This window comes from Parasteatoda tepidariorum, chromosome 10 (assembly GCF_982258835.1).
Source record: "Parasteatoda tepidariorum strain Cologne lab strain chromosome 10, Ptep-v5.0, whole genome shotgun sequence".
Classification (NCBI taxonomy): domain Eukaryota; kingdom Metazoa; phylum Arthropoda; class Arachnida; order Araneae; family Theridiidae; genus Parasteatoda; species Parasteatoda tepidariorum.
The window spans coordinates 4,022,706-4,044,740 of NC_141764.1; the positions used below are offsets into that span (position 1 = coordinate 4,022,706).

At 29.7% G+C, this 22,035-nt stretch overlaps 1 protein-coding gene across 4 annotated transcripts in view; it reads left to right on the plus strand.

Moving 5' to 3' along the window:
* The first annotated feature begins 10,978 nt into the window (after positions 1-10,978).
* Positions 10,979-22,035, plus strand: part of LOC147802085 (serine/threonine-protein kinase mig-15-like) — a 38,409-nt gene continuing 27,352 nt past the window's right edge. The window contains exons 1-6 of one of the 4 annotated variants that reach the window (XM_087153758.1): positions 10,981-11,702; positions 13,089-13,195; positions 14,151-14,355; positions 16,537-16,715; positions 17,933-18,144; positions 19,775-19,838. In XM_087153758.1, the coding sequence (XP_087009884.1) occupies positions 14,254-14,355; positions 16,537-16,715; positions 17,933-17,978 (327 nt within the window). In that variant the 5' untranslated portion in view covers positions 10,981-11,702; positions 13,089-13,195; positions 14,151-14,253 and the 3' untranslated portion in view covers positions 17,979-18,144; positions 19,775-19,838. Of the gene's footprint in view, positions 11,703-13,088; positions 13,196-14,150; positions 14,356-16,536; positions 16,716-17,932; positions 18,145-19,774; positions 19,839-22,035 lie in introns of all 4 variants that reach the window. The other 3 variants (XM_087153759.1, XM_087153761.1, XM_087153760.1) reach the window with 3 other exon arrangements.

Sequence of the window (22,035 nt, forward strand, 5' to 3'; positions counted from 1 at the left end):
CACATTTCTTTCAAGGCATACAGAAATAGTTATGAAGTTTTTTTTTATTTCTTTGTGAATTTAAAAAAAACCATTTTGTGAATAGAGTGCAAAAGTTATAATTTAGTCTACTCACTTGAACTCAAAGAAGAACGAAGAAAACTTTTTAAAAAGCTTTATTTCTTTCTTTTTTTTTAAATTTTTTTTAAATTTTTTTTTTAAATTTTTAAGCAAAAAAAAATCTTGCCACTACCTTTTTATTTATCTTGATAATTTGGGGTAGATTTACTTAGTAGAGTGGTATGACACGTTTTAGCAATAAATAAATTTTAAAAAAAAAATATTATTTATTTTTGAAATTTGAGGTCAGGTTTACTTCTCTGTACGTAATCGCAAGTTAACGCACGAAATTAAAGGCAGTACGACTGCCAAATGTTTCTACCAACGCAAACATTGGCAACATTCCATTTTTTATGCATATCTTCATTTATCTCTGTGGACCCCACTTTAATAATCAGAATTTTATGAAATTTTATTTGAGGGGTAGTTTTTGCACACTAAAATCGAATGCAAATGATATTTTTTTCAGAAAATGCGCGTTTTTTCATCAAAATAAGCAACGATGATTACAGTTAACTGTTGTATACAATTTAAAAGATTTTTTTGAGTTATCGTCATAACACTTTGCAGAATGACAATACAGCCACCCTTCAAAAATTTTCAAAATCACTTTTTTTATTGCTGATTTTGAATAAAAATATGTACGCACACATTTACTGTATTTGCATAAGGTATAGAATCGTAATTTTTTGTAGTCGTATACTTTGATTACAATAATCAAAATTACTTGTTACGATTACCTGGAATCACATATTTTGATCCTTTATAATGTTAATTACACGCAATCATTCCTTTATTGTTATTCTTTGGACGCACAATAACTGTTGTAACTAAAATTATGGGGAATTGTAATCTAGATTTCAAGTAATTTATTGCTGTAGTCTACCATTGTAATCACGATTACATCTGTAATCAAAAATATGATAAGGTGATTACGAGTAATTGATTGGTAAAATTGTAATAATGAAATCAATATATTTACATTTCGTAGATACATTTTATCTCTACCCTGGCTACTGGGACAGAAGTGTAGTTTGACAGCTATATTTTATGTTGTACTTTGGGTGATTATTCTTATTCTGACAACCCCTAATTGTTTAGATTCGTCACGTGACTTATATATCGTCAATAAAGCTACTTTAAAATTCCATCTTTTTTGATAAATTATAACTATTATTATTGAAATTAAACTTCAAAATTAATTATATCTGCATAGTTATTATTGTTATAACTATTTAAGTCCCGCAGTGGACTGATCGTTAAGACACGGTTCCCAGCAGATCACCGAAGTCAAGCATCACTGACTACGGTCAGTGTGTGGGTGGGTGACCACTTGGATCAGTCTTCGTAGAGACCGAGGGTGAGCGGTATTGGTCCTCGTTAAACTGTGCTACCGTAAAGTGCTCGATTTCGCGCGCAAGTCTATATTACCTTTATAAAATTTGGGATCGTCGGGCTACCGAAGCGGGGGTGCCATCCCCTCCGCAGAGGATCAAAATTGTGATGGCATGTCTTCGGATCATCCTCCGGGATGTTTCCCAGACCGTCGCCAATAGCCCATTGTGCAGCTCTAGTGCGACGTAAATTAACAACAACAACGATATAACTATTTAAATTGATTATTTTCTAAAATTTTCGAATCTTTAAATTATTTTTTAAAGTGAGTAAGTACATTTAACATTTTACTAGAGTTGAATTTTTTTTAATCCAATATGCATTAAATCTTAAATGAAATGCTCTGTTAGCAAATGCTTTTTCTGTTCAAATGATAACTTTATTTGATCCTTATTTTGATCTTTTTTGAAGTTTATAATTTAAAACTTTTGTGAAAATTGTAGTTAAAATTTGTAGTTATCGTTAAAAACTAAGCAGAAATTTGAGTTCAAAAATTGATCTTTCATGTAATTTCCGGCAAGTTAATAGTTACTGTGTATCTGTTTAGAATTTTTGCAAAATTAATGCAAATTTATATAAACTGATCTTCTAATCTAAGCAAATCTGTAAGAATATTCCTCAATAATTTAGTTTTATAAAAAAAGATATCTACGCATGCCAACTATTACGCTTTTTGCAAAATATTTTATAGAGCGGTGAACATCTAAAAACCAAAATTTTCGACATTTAATCAACATAAAATCAGCATTTTAAGCGCTGCATATGAATTTCTCATTTACACGTATTTTTGCGGAAAATAAGATTAAAAAAATAAATAAAAAATAATGCATTCAAACATAAATAAAACTACCACTAGAGTAAATTTTTACAAAAAACGTAGGAACATAGTAGCCCTGTTCATATAATGACCTTTCATAGTTTTCTTGTCCGGTAATTAGAAGGCATCCGAAAATCATATTTCTATCTGTTTAATTAATAAATAATTAAATTTTAGTTTAAGCTTTTTTTCTATCAGTGTAGTATCAAAACTTAACATATCTTTCTTACAGTTTCCTAAATGTAGTTTTTTTTAAGCCCCACTTATTTTCTGTTTGGAATTTTCGCAATCTTTATAAAATCCGAAATTTAGATATTAATGTATTTAGACGTTGAAGAGTCGAAAAGAAATAACATATGAATTTTAGTTGAATCAAATTTATATTAGAAGCTATGAAATATTTGAGGTCCACTTTTTTATTAGAACTCTGAGATCCACTTTTCTTCGAAGAAGAAAAAGATCTCGAAGTAAGTATCTAATTTTTTACGTTAAAAAAGTGAAGGTAAATTTCGCCTTTTCATAAGCTTCTTACAGACGCGATTCAGTAGATCAGCTTGCGAAGGTACAGAGGGCGCACTGTTCTACCCTAAAGTGCTCGACTTCAAATATAGGCTATCAAAAAGAGAGTCGTCTTTTCTGCATAGGATCAAAATTGTGGTTATTTTTCCTAGAATGTTGGCCATTGTGAAGCAACTAAATAAAGTTTTTTTTTAACATTTAAACTAGGATAGTTGGTATGCGTTTCTACAAAAAATTTTAATAAAAGTCTTAAATGAGATTGCATTTAAATCGTGAATTTTCACTTCAATTGTGAAATTCCAGAAATGAAAACAGTTGAAATAATGGGAAAGCTTAAAAGAGACTACAATGAATACGTTTCTGGCAAACTTTTAAACTTTTGTTCAGGCAAACTTTTTTCGGAAGGCAAACTTTTAAACTGACCTCGCATTTTTATCACTTCTTACAGGAAAAAAGCTTGTAGAACTGTTTCATCGTAATGTTTGATTTCAGTGGTTTGTTTCAGCGCAACCAAATTTATTCCCCTAAGTTAATTAAAAAAAGATAATGAAAATGAATAAAAAGTTTCATTTGTAATAATTTTCTTAATTCCAATATATTCACCAATGAATTCCTTTGAATATTTAGGTATATAATATGTTTAGGTAAACTCATACAAGAAGTTTAAATTTACTCTTTTTCTGCAACGGTTTTTCGTAATTTAAATAGAATAATCTCTAAAGCACCTTGCTTAGAAATTTCGATTAAAGTATAAAAATCCAATCAGGACTATAAATATAATTTCTATAAATTTGATTTTAGTTTTTATTTCTATGAAATCCTCATATAAATGAAGTGAACAACATGAGACGAGCCTTTTTAAATCCAGTAGCCCATAGTCAAGCACACGTGATTTCAATTTGGAAAGTTTTATTTAAATTTTCATAATGGCTGTTGAAGTTTCGTTTAATGTCTCACAGACGTTGACATTCAATGTTCTGATTTATTACTATTCTATCCGGTTTAATTAAGCATGAAAATATCTGCACGTTTTTGGCTTTTTTGACAGAATATCGCTGATGAATAACTGAGCTCTGGGGTTTTGTTTATGTATGTTGATGGAATGGAAAAGAATGGGATGCTTATTGCTTTTTTGGGGTGTAGATTTGGGATTTGCTAAGTAGTATTTTGGGTTCGAATCCCAATCGATACGAATTCCGCATCCGGATTGCACCGACCACAGTGCTTACGTAAAATATCATCAGTGGTAGACGGATCATGGGTTAGAGTCCCCTTTCCGTCAGGCAAACCTTGGGAGGTTCTCATGGTCTTCCTCTCCATGTACCGCAAATGAGGGTTAGCTCCACCATGCATGTTTTGGGTCAGTATGGCAGTTTATTTTTCTTTCTTTTGTGAACATTTTAATTCAGTAGTTGATTTTAGATGAATTTTTAAATGAAATTAGGTTTAACGTTTAAAAAAAAACGAATTATAGATTTGTCAAGTATATTTTTCGAGTTTAGGCAAAGTGCTACTTTTTTCTTCGTTCGCTAAGGAAAAATAGGAAATAAAATTTCAATTATTTCACAGAGTTCAATATTCATATCTTTTTACTTAATTTTTCAACTCTAGAAAAAAAAATTAAAATAACATGTTTTTGATATTTTTTTAAAGAAACTTTATTATTTTTCAGACAAATTTACTTTTTCATGATAAATTTTTCTCTCAAATCGATGAAGATAGTTTTGTTTTAATTTGATCAAACAAAGAGTTTTGAATTTTCTGGAATTGAGAATTTTATAAATTTCTGAAGATATTTAACCTCTATATAATAAACGTCGTAGAGTTGTACAAAACTAATGCTTTATGGAGAATTCATTATAAGTCTAACTCTTTAATATTTATAATCATCACTAATAAATACCATTGTTAAAGCTATTAGCTAAATAAACTAAATAACGAATAAGTTAATTAAGTTATATCTAGTAACTAAAAACATACAATAAAAATGCAGTGAATCAAATTCCTATTTAAGTTAGTACTATTTGTAATCTGAAATTGTTTTTACAAAAGAAATTTTAAAAAAAATCGGGTAATTCAAGCTATAAGTAATATTAAAAAATAATGATAAATAAGAATTCATAATAGTGTAGACAGAAAAAATAATTATTGAATGGATAAACCAGAAAAAAAAAGAATTATAGTGAAAATCTTCTTGAATTAAACTCAGTGTTTCGTTGATAAGTAAGTAATATACCTCTAGGAAGCAGTATCATTAACGATGATTTTACTACTATTCAAATTGTGCCTTCAATTCACAAAATTAGCTTTTATTATTTTAAGGGAAAAACATTCTTAAGGTGTACTTCTAATATATAAGTAGCCTTGTACTTTTGAACCCAATCCAGAAAGAAAGGAAACTCCTGGATCCTTCGTAGGGGACGTTTTGTTGAAATTAACTCACATTTGAGTTACAGAGTGGAAAACCACGAAAACCTCTCACGATTACCCTGACTGCGAGGGGACTCTAACCCATGATCCGTCTACCACTGAGGGTATTTCACTTCAGCGCTGTGGTTTGTGTGAGCCGGATGCGTATCGACTAGCCCTCGCTGGTATTCAAATCACCTCATTTTGAGTCGAGCACTCTATCCTCTCAGCCCTCACGGCTTATGTGCGACAATTTTGTTTTATAATCATCGTTGAACAGCTGACCCAATTTTGATTTACGACTACTAATTTTCTACTCCATAGAGTTGTAATTTTATCCCTCGTCTCGAAGACACGGGAACTGCGGGATAAAATATTGGGAGGAATTCGCTTTAATGTAGGACTCATTGATGGAACTAATCCCAAATTTACTTTAGAAAAACTACCACGGTTAGCCAGATGGCAAAGGGACTCTAACCCACGAACCGTCTATCACTGAAGATACTCTAAGTTAGCACTGTGGTCGGTGCCAGCTGGGTGAAGAATTCCGATATCGCTTGGATTCAAACTCGTTTTACTTCATTGGAAAGCGACGACGCATCGGGTTCATGAGGCAGCAATTGATGATTTCTCATATTCCTGATAATGTCTGTCGAGTACTTTCAATCAAGTTTTAAAGCGTTTGTACAGCAAGGAATGTAGTCAAGGTTGTACTGCAAGGAATGTGCCTTCAACTATAATCAAAACTGATGGAATGTTTTAGAGACCTATCAAACCTCAAAATGAACCAAAACTGGAGAGGATCGAAGCAATTTTATAACAAACTGCAAAAAAAACGGCGAAGTAAATTCTGTAAAGTAACAAATTTCGTAGGGTTAAGTAACAAGCCTTGAAAATAGAAGCCTATTTCTGAAACATGTCGACTATTAATTTCAGTCTGTATATTTTCTGAAGAGAATGAAGTTTTTTTAATCAAATATCTTTCCGTTTTAGTTTATTTAATCATAATAAAGTTGTATTTATAGTTATTATAATGCATTATCTATAATATTTGTAGAAATGAATTTTATGAAGAAGATGGCTGCTTCCTGTCTGTCAGGATTCAGGTAAATGTTCGATTATAAATTTATTTATTTATTATTCATTAAATTCTTCAATAAATGTATTTATACAAATGGAATGCAGTAAAAGAAAGTAGCTCTACGAAGGAGGATTTAGAAGGGAAGAAATTTAATTTCTACAAACCTTTATAAAGTATTAAAGAAGCTAGTATATTATTTTTCAGATAAGAATATATATTTTTCATAGATGATAACAAAGGACAATTCTTTCTGTGTGTTATACATAAAATAATATGAAGAGTATTTAAAGATGAGGCAATTTGCGGCATCACGATGAGGATAAAGTAAAAGTTCTTGTAAAAAGAGTTGTAAAAATGTATTAAAATTATTTTTTTTAATGTGATGACGTTTTACTGAATATTTTTTAAAATCATTTTCCTTTCAATGTTGGTTTATGTTCTTGGTTATGTTATGTATATAAGGGACATTCAAATGAAACCCGGTCATTAGTGTAAAGTAACGGGAACGATTTTATTAACTCACAAATGTACTTATACATAGTACACATACTCAAAAATAGTCGCCAAAACTGTTAGCACACATTCATCCCATTGCGACACTAGCTGGTCTATTAAATCTTAGAAGAAGTTAGTAGGCTGCTGTCGGATCCAGGCCTGGGTCCAGTCACACACCTCGTCGTCCATTTTGAAAAGATATCCTTGAATAGCTTGTTTTAGAGGTCCAGAAACATGAAAGACGCACGGTGAAAGGTCTGGACAGTACGGTGGATGTTCCAGCGTTTCCCACCGAAACTCGTTGCTCCTGCTTACTCGCCTGCATGTTCCGTAGTGGACGATAACTTGCATGACCACCTTCTCTTCGACGTGCAACCACACTGTCACTATGCAACCTCAAACGTTGCTCATACGTCAGTCTCTTTACCAATAGATGGTGCAGCCGTACAAGCAGTTACGTGGCGCCCCATTACGTCTAATGCAAAGTTAGACGCATTGACCAGGTTTCATTTGAACGACTCTCATATATGGTGGAAAATACAATTATATTGTGGAATTTTAGTGTTGGATTGGCTTAAATTAGTTATTATTTTTTTCTTTCATTGATTTACTTCTGTACTTATTAGAAACGAAGAGAAATCAAGCTTAGAAACGGTTTACTTATTTTAGTAAGAGTCAGAAATATTTTCTGAATGTAATATGAAACTACAGAATTTCAGTTAAACAAGCTTACTAACCAGAGTTTCCTTTTTTTCTTTAAATTTGGTTATTTATCTTTATCTTAACATCTGAAATTTATTTATATACTCGTAGTTACTTATTAGATTGTAATAGTTATCCGTATTTTCGCATTTAGTGCACACATAACAGTAAAAAATGAAATAAGTATAATAAAATGTCCAAATAAGTATAGAATAAGGCTAAGAATGAAATTCAAGAATCTTCAAATCCATGAATGAGCAAATTAATAAATGAACGAGTCAGTGGATAATCAATCATTAAATTGAAAAAAAAGACAGTTAATCGATGTATCAAAAATAAATTACCATATTAAAAAACGGATCAAGTGAAATAAACAAAAATTGAATGCATCTGATTATCAGTCAGGGGATGAAAGCAAGAAAAGATGAATTAAATTATTAGTAGGAAAATGAAACAGCGAATTACTGAATTAGAGTATTAAAGAAAAAATGAATCAATGAGAAGCGAATCAGTAATCAGTGATTCTTTGAACTTCTAGTCGATTGAACTCTTAGTCGCATTCAGTAATTGATTCAGTATTAGTCGCATTTATTGATTCAGTAATGTGTTGATTCTCTTTCATTTTCTTTTACATATTTATCGATTCAATAATTCACTCACCTGTTAAATCACGCATTCGATGATTAAGTCTCTGATGAATCGATTGTTGATACATGCATTCTCTTATTTATCAACTCCTTAAGTCAAATATTTGCTAATTTATTGAATCGCTGATAATAATTGATTGACGACTTTATTAATTCTCTGTTTCATAAATTTGCTCATTCATTGTGTCTATGATTGATTCACAAATTTATTGCTTCAGAGATACGAATTAGTGTTTCGTTTATTTTTCTACGCTAAAATTATTAATAAATTTTTATCAACAATTATAAATGCAAATTCACAAAATGCGATAGTTCTTAAATATAAGTTTTATTTCTCAAAAAAAAACAAAAAAAAATTTATTTTATTTTCTTCAAAAAATAATATTTAAATAAAAACATAATGAGAAGCAATCTAGCAAGCTGGAGATTATATTTAAAAAGAAAAAATGAAGAATTGCTATTATCTAAATCAGCGTTCGTGAATTCAGTAATATCATGAATCACCAAGTTGAGAATACAGTGAAACCTCGCTATAGTGAACACGGTTTATAGTGAATTCCCGGATAAAGTGAACGAAATATTCGCTCCCCTGCCTTGCTGCACCCGTATAATGTTATTTTTTGTAGATATAGTGAACCAAAGACAGAAGAGAATTTGGATAGTATGCACTTTTTTTCATCTTATTTTCTTCATTTTGCAATAATTTTGAAATGTCTACCTCAAAACAAATACATATACCGATTTTTAAAAACCATCTATAGCATGGAATGTAGCAATACGCATTTTTTCTTGTGTGCTTCATTATTGAATGGGTTCAGCATTCAAAGAAGCCGCCCTCTTCCAATGTCTGGCCCAGTGGCCCCCATCCCCCCCCCCAAGCTTTTGGGTGCATTATTGGGCAAATTCTAAATTCCCCTCCCCCCCAAAAAAAACTATTCGTTTTATTTAGAGTAAAAATTCCTCCCCCCCCTCCCCCAAGCTTTAAGTGGGCGCATCGTGCGCCCACCTTCCCCCCTGATGGGGGCCCCTGGTCTGGCCACAAGTGATTCAAGTCAAAGCCGATGAATTTGCTAAGCGATTGGGTGAGATTACTTTTAAGTGCTCGAATGGCTGGTTTGACAGGTTTAATAAAAAGCGGAATAACATAAATTCTAGAAAAATTATCGGAGAGTCGGGAAGTGTTTCAATATTCGCGATATTGAGAATTGCTCATCAACTAAAGATAACTAATTTTTTTTTTGTACGCAAGACGAAGAGTAATAAAAAAAAAAAGTGATCATATTTTTGTTACTACGTATTATTTTTCAGTCATTTTTGTATTTCGTTCTATGTGTCAATAATTTAAATAATGCGTAATAAAAGGGGGGGGGAGTTTGGAACCATTAGTTAAAATCGTTTGCGGAATGGTTATAGAGAAGTCCCGGTTATAGTGAAGCGAAATTTCCGTCCTTTGAACGCTCACTATAGCGAGGTTCGTCTGTACAAACTTTAATTATTTCAATTTTTTTAATGCAGTGACAGTTATGCAGTTCATCCAGATAAGAGTTTTTGCTCACATCCCAAATGATAACATTGGTTTTCATAAATGAAATATCGTATTTTCGATATTCTGCCCGAACCACATAATGCGGTGATTGTACACTTCACCACAGTATCCGCATATCGCACTTTCCCCCACCCCCGTAATTATAATAATATACAGTTATGAGTTATAGATATTCATTAATTGCGGCTTGAATAAAAATAGTGGCATTGTTGGCAGTCACATTGTTACCATAGCGACGAAGGAAGTGACTGTGACCTTGAATCCCCAATTTTAACTATAAGAGAGGACCCAAAATCGGATATAAAATAAAATTACAAGAGAGGGCTAGGATAGCCTAGTTCATAGGATACTGGGTCCATGTCGAAGAGATCACCGGCCGATGACTCCCCATGTAGTAAATAGTGACTGATGCCCGTTAAATCAGTCAGGTCACAAAGTCCTCCATGTTCCCATAACAAATCAAAAACTCTGGGGGTACTGATCCAGGAGCTCCCTTGTTTTCTGGATTGTGATCAAAATTACAAGGATACAGAATTGAACATTGGTAATCGAAACCCAGAATTAGGTCAGCTGTTCAACGATGATCATAAAATAAAAATGATAGTATTGAGCCGTGGTGGCTCAGGGGATAGAGAGCTCGCCTCCCGATCAGGTAAACCTGGTAGGATACAATGGCTGGTCGATACGAATTCCGCACCCGGCTCTCACCGTCCACAGTGCTGATGTAAAATATCCTCAGCGGTAGACGGATCATGGGTTAAAGTCCCCTTGCCGTCAGGCTAACCAAAATAAGTTTTCGTGGTTTTCCTCTCCATGTTACGCAAACGTGGGATAGTTGCACCAAAGAGTTCTCTACGAAAGCAAATTTCTCTCAATACTTGATCCAGGAAGATAATCGAAGGTAATTTTTTAGCAACTAATATTTTTCTGGGAATCGGCGATAATTTTATTTCAGTCAAAATTGTTTACGAGTTGTTTAGGAAAATTGGTGTTATATTCGAACATTTGACTTCAGTGATCTGCCTGGGAACCATGTCTTAACGATCAGTCCACTGCGGTACTTATATATACCAGGAAATAGGAATATTTGGAATAAAGTCCAGGGTAAAAGGATTCGACCAGCAACCTTTACACTAAAGCTATTTATTCTTATTTCTGCTCCCTTTTAAGGTGTTTACTTAACAGTTTGCTGAGCGCTTTTATCTTACCTCTCATAAAATTTGAATTCCAAAGAAAACTAAAACGGTCATAGAAGACAAGTAAGCTAAAAGTGTAAAAATATTTTCGCACAATCTTTGGAAATTGATTTTAAACCAATAATTTATTTTTACCATATAAATTTGTTTTCAGTTTGGATTTTTAAATTAAAGAATTCAATTAAAATAGAAATGCATGTTTTTTAATAGTATCTACCTATTTCAGGGTGCACAATCATTTTTAAATTCACGGCTACTTGTATTTCTGGTTAACTAATGAAAGTTCGCATGCTCGAGTATTTAGGCATGTTGACGACATTTATTGTAATTTTTATATAAATAATATTGTTTTTGGCACTAAATTCTTCACATGAGTTGACTTAGTTACATATTATTTGGCTGCCTCTTTTGCTTGATCTGTTGAATGTGCCTTGTGAATGAATACATTTAACTGAATTGTAATTGCCCTGTTAATGTTAATTTGTGTGGAAGTTCTGTTGTTTGTTCTGTTGAATGTGCCTTTTGAATGAATCGTAACTGGTGTGAAAGCCCTTGTGCCTGTTCTGCTCGATGTTCCTTGCAGATGAATTGTTGAAGTTGAATTATTATTACCCCAATGAATTTATTTGCTTGTTTATGCAATTATGTAAACACGTCAATTAAATCCAACGAAATTAGTTTTAAGCGTTTTCAATTTATTATTAAATTTAATATATTATTATTTCGAGTAGCCGTTTTAATTTAAAACGTCATATTTACTGTTTGATTACTTTTAAGGAGGAGTCTGTAGTAAAAGGTATGTGTACAAAAATTGTATATGGATATCATCAGATTGAAAAATTTATGGATTTTTGTTTTTTTTTAGGTGGATTCTGCACTTGTTATTTTTGAGCTAGTTTTAGTTTCAAATTTATTATAAATGTTCTCCTTTCTTTTGAAGTGATAAATAAGTAATTTGTTATTCTGTAACAAAGTAAACAAGAAATTTACTAAGGTAGAAATTATTAATATAAGAGATAAAAATTTAAATAATTCATTTAGTAGCTTAAGACAGTGGTTAATATTCAAGGACCTTGATCTTTTGTTTATTTATTTTCTTAATAAATTTGCGTTTATTGTGTGATACTTAAATTTTGTTAATCTGAAATGTTCTGAGCATTGTCATTTCTCAGAATTCCGATTGCTATTTTTAATTGAAATTTTATCTTTAATTCTTTGTTTTGTAACTTTTATGCTAAGATATCAAGTTTGCAATGTTCATTCTAGACCAATGTTTCTTAACCTTTTTGGTATAATGGACCCTTTTTGAAATTTTTTAAGAAGTCACAGACCAACCCCTGTAAAAAAAATTATTGCTAAAACCATCAATTATTTTTACTTTACTTTATTTTCAATTGAAATAAAATTCGAAGGCTATTTTGTGTTTTTAAAAATGTTAAACTTTTATATGGTTTACGAATGTGGCTCCTCATATTGTGGAGGATATCTGGCATATCTAAGAGAAAAGAGCAAAGGGACGGCTCATAAAAAATGAGGGGTCGATAGAGGATTATGAAAATAGCAAATCGGATGTAAACAGGGGATTGCCCCGGATGGTTCAAACGGGAAGCCGGTTGGTGCAGAATGTTAAAAATATGACAAGGATATTAGAGGGTCCGCACTGAATTTGGGGTATCTCAATCACCTAGTTTCAAATATGTATGTATTTTCATCTTTTAGAAAAAAAAAGATCAATGTTATTTAAATATTATTAATCCCATCATCTTAAAAGTAGTCGGCGAACCCCCAAAATATGACTCATGGACCCCTAGGGGGTCCATGAACCACAGGTTAAGAAACCCTGTTCTAGACCTCAAAACTACTCTAGTTTGTTTTCCGTCTGGAGTCCACATGACAGCAACAGTTCTTTTGTCTCCAGTCATTATTTCTAAAATAATAAATACAAGTAGTAGTCAAATTAATTTAAAGACAACTGCTAACTAAAAGCAGTGCAGCAAATTTGAAATACCAGTTTCTTCTAAATGATTATAAAATCTCTAAAATTTCCTTTTTCTAGAATGTTATATAAATGACTTGAGAATTGGTATGAAATTTACATTTTTAAAAAATCCTCGGATTGTTATTTTCATGTTGGTAACTGTGCCTATTTATGCACTTAATTTAAAATGTTTTTTCTTTCCAGATGACAAAAATATTGAACAACTTTTTGGAGGTTGAGATTACAAATATAAAAAAATTGATGGTGGTATCACTGGTAGTCAAAAACAAAACAGATTATCTGATTTGATGGTTAGTTATTATTTTAACTACCTTTCTATTTTTAAAATTTTCTATCTTTGCATTGCATTTAAAAAAATTATTTTTTCTTCAAAATACACAAACTTAAATGATTTAATATAATGTCTACTTTATTACACATTGCTAACCTTTTTACATTTCTTTTTTAATGCAATAATGTATCACTTTATTTAACATTAATTTTATGAATTGTTTATCATTTTAATGCAGTATTGTTTCATGTATTTATAGTTATTTAAAGCATTAATTTTGAAACTGATATATAAGTTTCAAGCTTATTTGTGAAAATTAAAAATAATATTATCCTCAGAACTATAAGTAAGACAAATCTTGTTTAATAGAGTAGCACTTAAATAGAGTAGCAGATAGCTCTTAGGGAACAGTTTTAGTAGTCATTTTTGTTACTGTCAGTTGTTGGATGTCAAATTTTTGTGGCATGGTTTGTTACTCTAATTCATGTATTAACAATTTTAAAAAAATTACATAATATTACTTGTATTCCTAGCTGAAAAAATGCTATTTGTTTGCAATAAAGAGTGTTCTAAAAGTCACCCAATCTTTGAGTTTTATGTCATTTGATTAATAAAATGCGGATATTGAAAATAAAATGCCAGTGTTGTGGATTTCTGGAAGTTCTGGGTTTAGACTATTAAAATTTCAAACGCGCTATCACACATGCAATTCTAGGTTGTTTTTTTGTTGGTTTTTTTTTTAAATCACAATTTTTGGTTTAAAACTTGTGTTTTCAATCAAAATTATTTCCTGCTTGAATTATGGAACACACTGTAGTAAAACAGTATTACTCTTGTAATAGCAATAAAATCTGCATAAATGTGTAGCTGACTAGAAGCATATCTGCTATACTTTAAATTCCAGAGATTTTAAATTTTCTCTCCTTTTTAATTGTGTTTAGTTCTGAAAACTAAAGCTCTTTTGTTATTTGCAGTGATAGGGAGCGAACAGATCGGAGTTCATCAAGCGGTGGCTGTGATCGAGGTCCTGGACTCGAAGCTCTCCTGGTAATATAGGGATGACCGCTAGCACATTCTATGGGTGTTGTACCTGACCTCTTGCAGCAACATGCTTCGAACACATCTGATCATCAGTCTTCACCACAGCATGGGCTTCAAGACTCAACAATATCAGATGAGGTATTACTTGTGATTTTTATAACTGTTGTGTTACTAAAATTGTAGTAAGACTTAATTATTGTGAACGAGTTTTTTTTTTTTTTTTTTTTTTTTTTTTGCACTTTTAGCTTTTTTAAGATAACTGTGTGTGAAACCATCACAGTGAAAGCTATCAAAAACCTTAAGAATTGCTTTTATGTATTGGTATAACATTAATATTGATATTTTAAGTAGCTAAACTTATGAGAAAAAGTGTATTGAAAAACTTTAGACTTAAATTATTGAAAAACTTTAGACTAAAACTTAACGGTCAATACTTTAAGTATTGACCATAGTATAAACAAAAGTTCTTCTGAAAACTCTTTTTATAAAATTACTGACCAAAATTTATATTTTAACACAGATTTTTTAAATTAAAGTAAGAGTTAATTTTGAACTATAATCTCAATTTAAACATAATTGTTAACTATATTACTATATTTAAGTGTGTATATATTTTAAACTTTAAAATGCATGCATGAGTTAATATTTAATATAATATATATATGGTAACTAATAAAGTTCTTGCTGTCTTTGCTTTGCTATTGAGTGAAAAGTAAATTAGTGTGTAAAGTGGACAAAAATCCTGTCGGTTCAGAGTAGGAATATTAGTTGTTATAAAAGCAGGTACACCATACACTGCTTATCACTAGCTGCATGAGAACTCCGAATATGTCAAGTGTCAGGGGGTAGTGCTGTGAATAAGCATACTGTATGGCATTGGTTTCAAAAATTAAGGTCTATTTAGAAGAAATTTGGGTCTATTAACAAACCCTTAACAAAATATTTTAACTTAAAAGTGGACCCTTCACAGATTTGATTATATTCACTATTGTTTAGCTAATCCAATGAACCTTTCCCAGGAAGCGGGGGGGGGGGGGAGAAAGACAAATGCAAAGGAACTAAGTATAGATTAACCAAATATTTGTGTGTTGCATTTCTAATTTAGTGGCAGCAATAGCTGTTTATTTTTGAAAATTTAATTTTTTTTTATTATTATTTTACAGTGTTGAGCATAATCTTGTATCCATTTACAATTTAAAAACTCATTGTAAAGGATTTTTGCAATAACAGGACCCTAATTGCACAAATTCACAAAAGCAGGACCCTGGTTGAAAGAATGTGACTTAACATTTATTTTTTATTCACAAATTACGATTAATTTTTTCACAATTTTACAAAAACGGACCTTTCACAAAATGTCTGGACAGACCTTTGGAAACATCTAGTTGATTTGTTACTTGATACATTTATTGCACTTAAAATATTCTTATTTGTTTTTAAAGCATAATATTTTTTTTCCCTTCTGTTTCCCCTTTTCTTTAATGTCACCCCTGCAAAATATTAGTTAGAATTAAGAAATTTGTTTTTTCCTATTGTGACTTGTATAACTGGCTCATTCAATATATATTTTAAGTAAGATATTCTGGTGACTGAAACATTAATAATTTTTAAAGTTAATTATCAGAAAATATACCCACATGTGCTATTAATATGTGATTTTTTTTTTAAATAAAATATTCGCTTAAATTTTATGTGTTTCTATTTGAGAGAGTTATGCTTTTTAAGTAGGAATTATGATAATTTTTTTTGTTTGTTTTTAGAATTTATAAATAACATATTTTAAATGGAACAACATAATATAATATTCTAGTTTTGAGTCTCATTAAAATTTTTGTGTATGGTTATCTTTTTTAATAGTAATTAGTTATGTTATTGGAAAGAGAAATTACCAAGTTTTTAGCATTCACTATAACATATGTAACTACATATACATTCATTACATAACTTTTGCTGAAAATATTTAGTTTTTATTTTAACTGAAATGAAAAGTAATATTACTTATGTATAAATTTGACTTTTGCTTTAAATATTCTAAAGAAATCAGTATAATAAAAGTATCTTAATTTTTATTGCATATATATCAGGAAGTAAGTGTTAAAAAAATTTTTTATGTGTTATTGCAATTGCACTAAATGTTAAAATAAAATCACCACTTTTTTTAAAATAAGTATTGGCTTTGTTTGCTGTACTAATTTTAAATAATACAGCATGAATTAATATTTATAGTTTCTTGATGCTTGCTTTTTATATTGCTTTATTGTCTGTTTACCTCTTAGTTTTATTTTTCTAATTGAATAACTTTATTCTTTTATGTAACAGTATAGGCAAGCTGTTGGAAAGGCCCCTCCTCAACTACAACACAAAAAGTGCTCTTTTCTCACATTTGGGTTCGGTGATGGTACTGGTCCCTTTCCATCTCCAAGGAGAGAGAGCCATGTTAGTGTCAATGTTACACCAACATCGCACGAGTCATCTGATGACACTCCAGAAATAAGAAAGTACGATTCAACTCTGATATTCTATGTGCTGCCTTATGGAGTGAGAATCGAGCACTTTTTAAAAAATATTTTCTCCGTCTCTTTTTTGATACACGATTATTTAGCAAAGTAAATTATGTAAATATTATTCCTGAAACCTAAATTCTGTTACAGGGTTCCTATAAAGTGCTTATTAGTTCTTATTTCACTCCTCATAATGTGTTCATTTCCTTTTGAAAACAAAATCCTTTTTCTCAAACATCAAAAGTTTATATCCAAATTACCTGATTTAGTTTTAGTGCTAGATTAGTGATAAAATTAGGTGTGAGTTTTTAAAAAAAAACCGTGATACATTTAGAACAAGACTGAATACATTATAGCCCTTTATATTGACTTACGTTTGTATGTACTTGCATATTTTAACTGCTGGCTTTTTTACAAAGAAAAAGACTATAATTGTTTTAAAATTTTTGGATGGCATTGTTTTGTATATTTTAAAAACTAGGCTTTTAACCATTAATATTTTTCATATAGATTTTATGAGTTTAACTTCGTTAATAATTTCATTATTATTTTCATTAATAGTTATCAAATTAAATTGTTTTATTTTAAAATATGATTGTTATTTCAACCTTCTTAAATAAATGAGTTCACTTCCAACTAAATAATTTCACTTCAAACAGCGGATCTTGCCTTTTCAAGGTAATTTACCAGGCGATGATCGTTTCTGCTGCTCGCAAAGGAAATCTTTGATGGTGTTTATTTTTAGTGTGAAAAGTAAACAGTAAGCCTTACATTATTAATTTATTAATAAATTATCACTCATTATTATTGCAACATGATGTTTAAATGTTTTATTGTGTATCCTTCTAAGTTTTCTCATGGGTAACGAACAAGGACATTAAATTTTTAATATGGCATAATAAAATTATAAATTATTTTGTAGAAAAAAATTAATTAGTAATTTGCTGATATTAATTGGAATTAAAGCAGGTTAACATTTATTAAAATAGATTAAAAGCTAGTTTAAATTCATTGCATTGTGTAATTTACTTATTTATTTGTTTGTGCTACTAACTGTGACTTAAGCATTAGGTGGAATTTTTAAATTGCTGATAGCAATATTTTATCACACTGTTGCTTGGAATTATCATTTTTTATATAAATTTCTTTTTGAACTTAATTTTGTAGCTAAAATTTACTTTATTGTTTTTTTAATATAAACTGTTGTTACTTAGGAGTAAATCTGCTGATTGGTACAGAGAATGGACTCATGCTTCTTGACCGTAGTGGTCAAGGTAAGGGGTACCAGTTAATATCGAGGAAAAAATTTCGGCAAATTGAAGTCCTAGATGGCCAAAATATTCTTGTCACAGTGTCTGGCGAAAAATGTAGAGTATGCGTATATTACTTCTCATGGCTGAGGAGCAAAATATTAAGAACTGATGGAGTGAGTATTAGTTAGTGTATTATCAGTTTAACACATATTCAAGTTCAGGATTGTTTTTTATATATTCCTTACAGTTATATTTTAGTTATTAATGAATTATTTTTTATTAGCTTATAGGGAAACTGAAATAGCTTTTAATGCATGTTTTATGATTCGGCTTTTGATTTTAGACAATGTAATTAATTTGTATTTGATTTCATTTATTTTTTATTATTAACGGTAACCAAATATACTTTTAAGCTTATTATAAATAAATCATTAAATTTCAGATTTCAATATTAAATACAAATTCGTTTTCATCTCTCCCAAACTTTTTTTTTGTCCTAGTTAGAGAAGAAGTTATAAAAGTTTAAAAACCCATTTTCTTATAGGGAGCTGCAGCAAGACTTGTCTTTTAATAATATACAGTGCCTGTCACTTAATAAAGCATCATTCGTTCTTAGGAAGTTTGATTGTATTAAGTGGCTAATTTTATTAACTGGTATTCTACATTTAAATAAATAAAAAAAGGTTTCAATATTAAACTTTACAAATACTACAGTGGCTAAATTAATTTCTGTATTTTTGTTTAATTTTAATGGTTTTAATTTAAATGTCATATATTATTAAAAAAATAGCTTCAATTTTTTTAAACGATTTTGTTATTTTATAAGCAGCATTTTAAAGATTAAGCTCTTTTAAGGCTTGTGAAAGTTTTTATAACTTTTATTATTTCATTGAGAGTTAAATTGGAATTGATGTCAAATTTATCTTTGACATTCAGATCTTGAGAATATAGCTAGTTAACAAATTTAATTAAATGTACCCACTATTTTTATTGTGTCTAAATAAAATAAAAAAAAGAGCACAGACTGGTTTTTATTTTACTCGTTTTTTCAATATTTTAGCACCACTTTTTTGTTTGATTTAATAAATGATGAATATTTTTTAAATGTGTTTATCTCATTAAACATTTTAAGAATTTAATTTATTTTTTAGTTTATTCTTTTAAATTTTGCTTCAGCTATTTTCTCAATAGTAAAGGTTAATGAGTCAGTGATTTAAACTGATATTGAATGATAACTGTATTCAATACTTTTTCTTAACTCATCAGCAGTTTTTGTTTACATTCCTTTACACTTCTCTTCCCCGTTTCATTCTTTTTTAAATATAAGTGCAGTTACTGCAGCTAAAAACCTGTTTTGTTATTTTCTCTATTGGTAAGTGTGATATTTTAAATATTTGTTTGCCTTATCTTATTGAAATTTTGCATAAATGCTCACTACATGCTGTTTGTCTATAGTATAGAGTTAGGACTAAGTTAACAAGTTATAATTTTTTATTTTACACCTATACCTAAATTGTTTTTTTTTTTTATTATTTAGATTTATTTAGGTCTAAAAAAATGTATTTTAGACCATTTTTACTAGTGGTTGCTATATTAGTGGTAAATTATTTAAAAGTTATTGTTATGCTTAATGAAAAGCCCCAAATTCATTACAAAAGCATTAAAGCCACACAAAAAAAAAAAATTACTAAAATGAGTTTTTTTTTATTTAAGTTAATATTTTAAGAAGTTAATTTTTTGCCCATTCTTTTTTTTATAGTTGATGAAAACAATTTACTTAACAAAACTATGATCATATTTTAGATTGAAAAAAGAAGTGGTTGGATAAATGTAGGAGATCTTCAATGTGCTATCCATTTTGAAATAGGTAAATAAGAATTTAATGCATAAGTGTTATGTTATCTAAATTTTGTATTTATGTCCATAAATTTATGTGTAGTGTTTATGCTTACAATTCAAAAGAAATACTAAATAAATATTTATTTGGCGCACGTCAAAGTTAACACTGTATCAAAATTTTATTCAGCTATGCACTGCTTCTCTGTATGAATTAACTTATCACAAATTTTAAAAAAAGAAAGAAGAAAGCTGTTATTTACTATGCTTCGTAGCATACTTGTAGCTCTATTTTCTTCTATTCTCTAATTTTATGTACATACAGTCAAACCTTGTTTAATGTCACCTCGAAGGGAGACAGAAAATTTGTTCATGCTGAAAGTAGTTCACATTATCAATTCAGAAATTATTTTTAAGAAAATCTTACAATACATGTTTTCTAACATCTATATCTGTTATTAATTTGCATTTTCTTGTCTTAAATCTCTATTATGAATTAGAAATGTATCCAATAGTCAAAAAGCCAAATATTTGGCCAAAGAAAATTGACCGAATAGCAACACTTTTTTTTTAATTAAAAAACATGAATAAAAATTTTTTATATTGGAATAAGTTTAGTCATTATTGAAAAATAATCGAAACTTAGCTGTATAATTGATATGGGGTAAAGGGAAAAAAGTTTTAATAGAAATGTTTAAGTTAGCAAAGATAATTAGATACTAAGATAATTAGAAATATTTAAGATAAAGAAAAAACTAACTGCTATTGAAAAAAAAAAGCTAAAGTTGTAAAGGTGAATAAAGAAGAATATTCTCTTAATTCTTAAAACAAAACTTTAATGTTAAAAATAATATTTTCTGCAAAAAAAATTATGCATAAAACATTGAAGGAGGTAATGTCTATCAGAAACTTCTTAAAGAATGCAGCGCTATTATAAAAACGCATATAAAAAACAAAGATTATACACAAAAGCAGAATAGAAGAACTGAAAATTTATCTTAATTTTTGAAAGAAAATTTTAATGCTTAGCATTTCAGTTTTCCAATTACTGTATTTTCAAGAAAAGTGAAGATTAAAGTCTAGTATAAACCCTCCTAATTGCCTTGTCATAATAAAAGCGTCTGTAAAACTAGTCTTTTGTAGTACCAAAAGCTTTTTGTAGTACAAAAAGCTTTTTGTTATATCCCCATTATAAATATGTAAGTTAATATATATTTGATTTCATATTTATTTATGTGTGAAACATATAATTATAATTGTACTATAATATATATCTAGTTTTTATTTCTGCTTTATATTAAATAATTTCTTTAAATCTCATAATAAATACAACCAATTACTTCAAAAAATAGAATAAAGTTATAAAGGAAGCTAAAAATATTTTAGTTCAGATGAATTTAATTAAAAAATGTTCTTACTTCAGGTGCTCTATCTTTTTTTTTTTTAAATCTGTTGAAGCAAATAAAAAATTACTAATGCTACTGGCTGTTTAGCAAATAGGTAAAATTAGAAGAATGTTTCTCACCTGTGCACTATTCTCCTATCTATTAGCATGGACAAAACCCATTTTGCTATGTGGAGAAGACTGCAGGTTCAAAGCCAACTTTTTTTGTGCAGAGCCATCAGTGGGTTAAAAGTAACTATTTGAGAAAAATTTATTCATTGCACAAATTAAAGAGGATTACTAACAAGATAATTGGTAATATCTTGTTTTGGTTTCTTATTGACGCACGCTTTCCCAAAGTCTTCTAACTTATCAACTGTATCCAAAAAAAAAAAAGATTCAAGCTTTCGTTTTTCATTACAAAAAAAAATGAAAGTATTCGTGAGGAAATGAAAGTATTCGTTAGTGAAATTTAAGAAAAATCTTTGCTCCACACATATTTATCTCTAGAAATGCAGTTCAGTAATATCAATTTCTTGGAACGAGAGTGGTGGAGAAATAACTTCATATTGAACAAAGGATCAATATGGGTTTTTAAAGAAAGCATGCTTCTTTACTGTCACACTCATGAGGTAGAAGAAAACTCTTTTCACATCAGAGTACAAAAGGCTTGTTTCCTGTAATGCTCAACAACAATGCTCTCTCAACAGATTTAATTCATACACATTAATTTAATTGCTGTAATTAATAACTCGATAACAAAGCATTTAAAAAACTCTTATAGATGTAGAACTGTGAATGATTAGTTTTCTTACCTGTTCAAGGGGAACTGAATTTTTTGTTC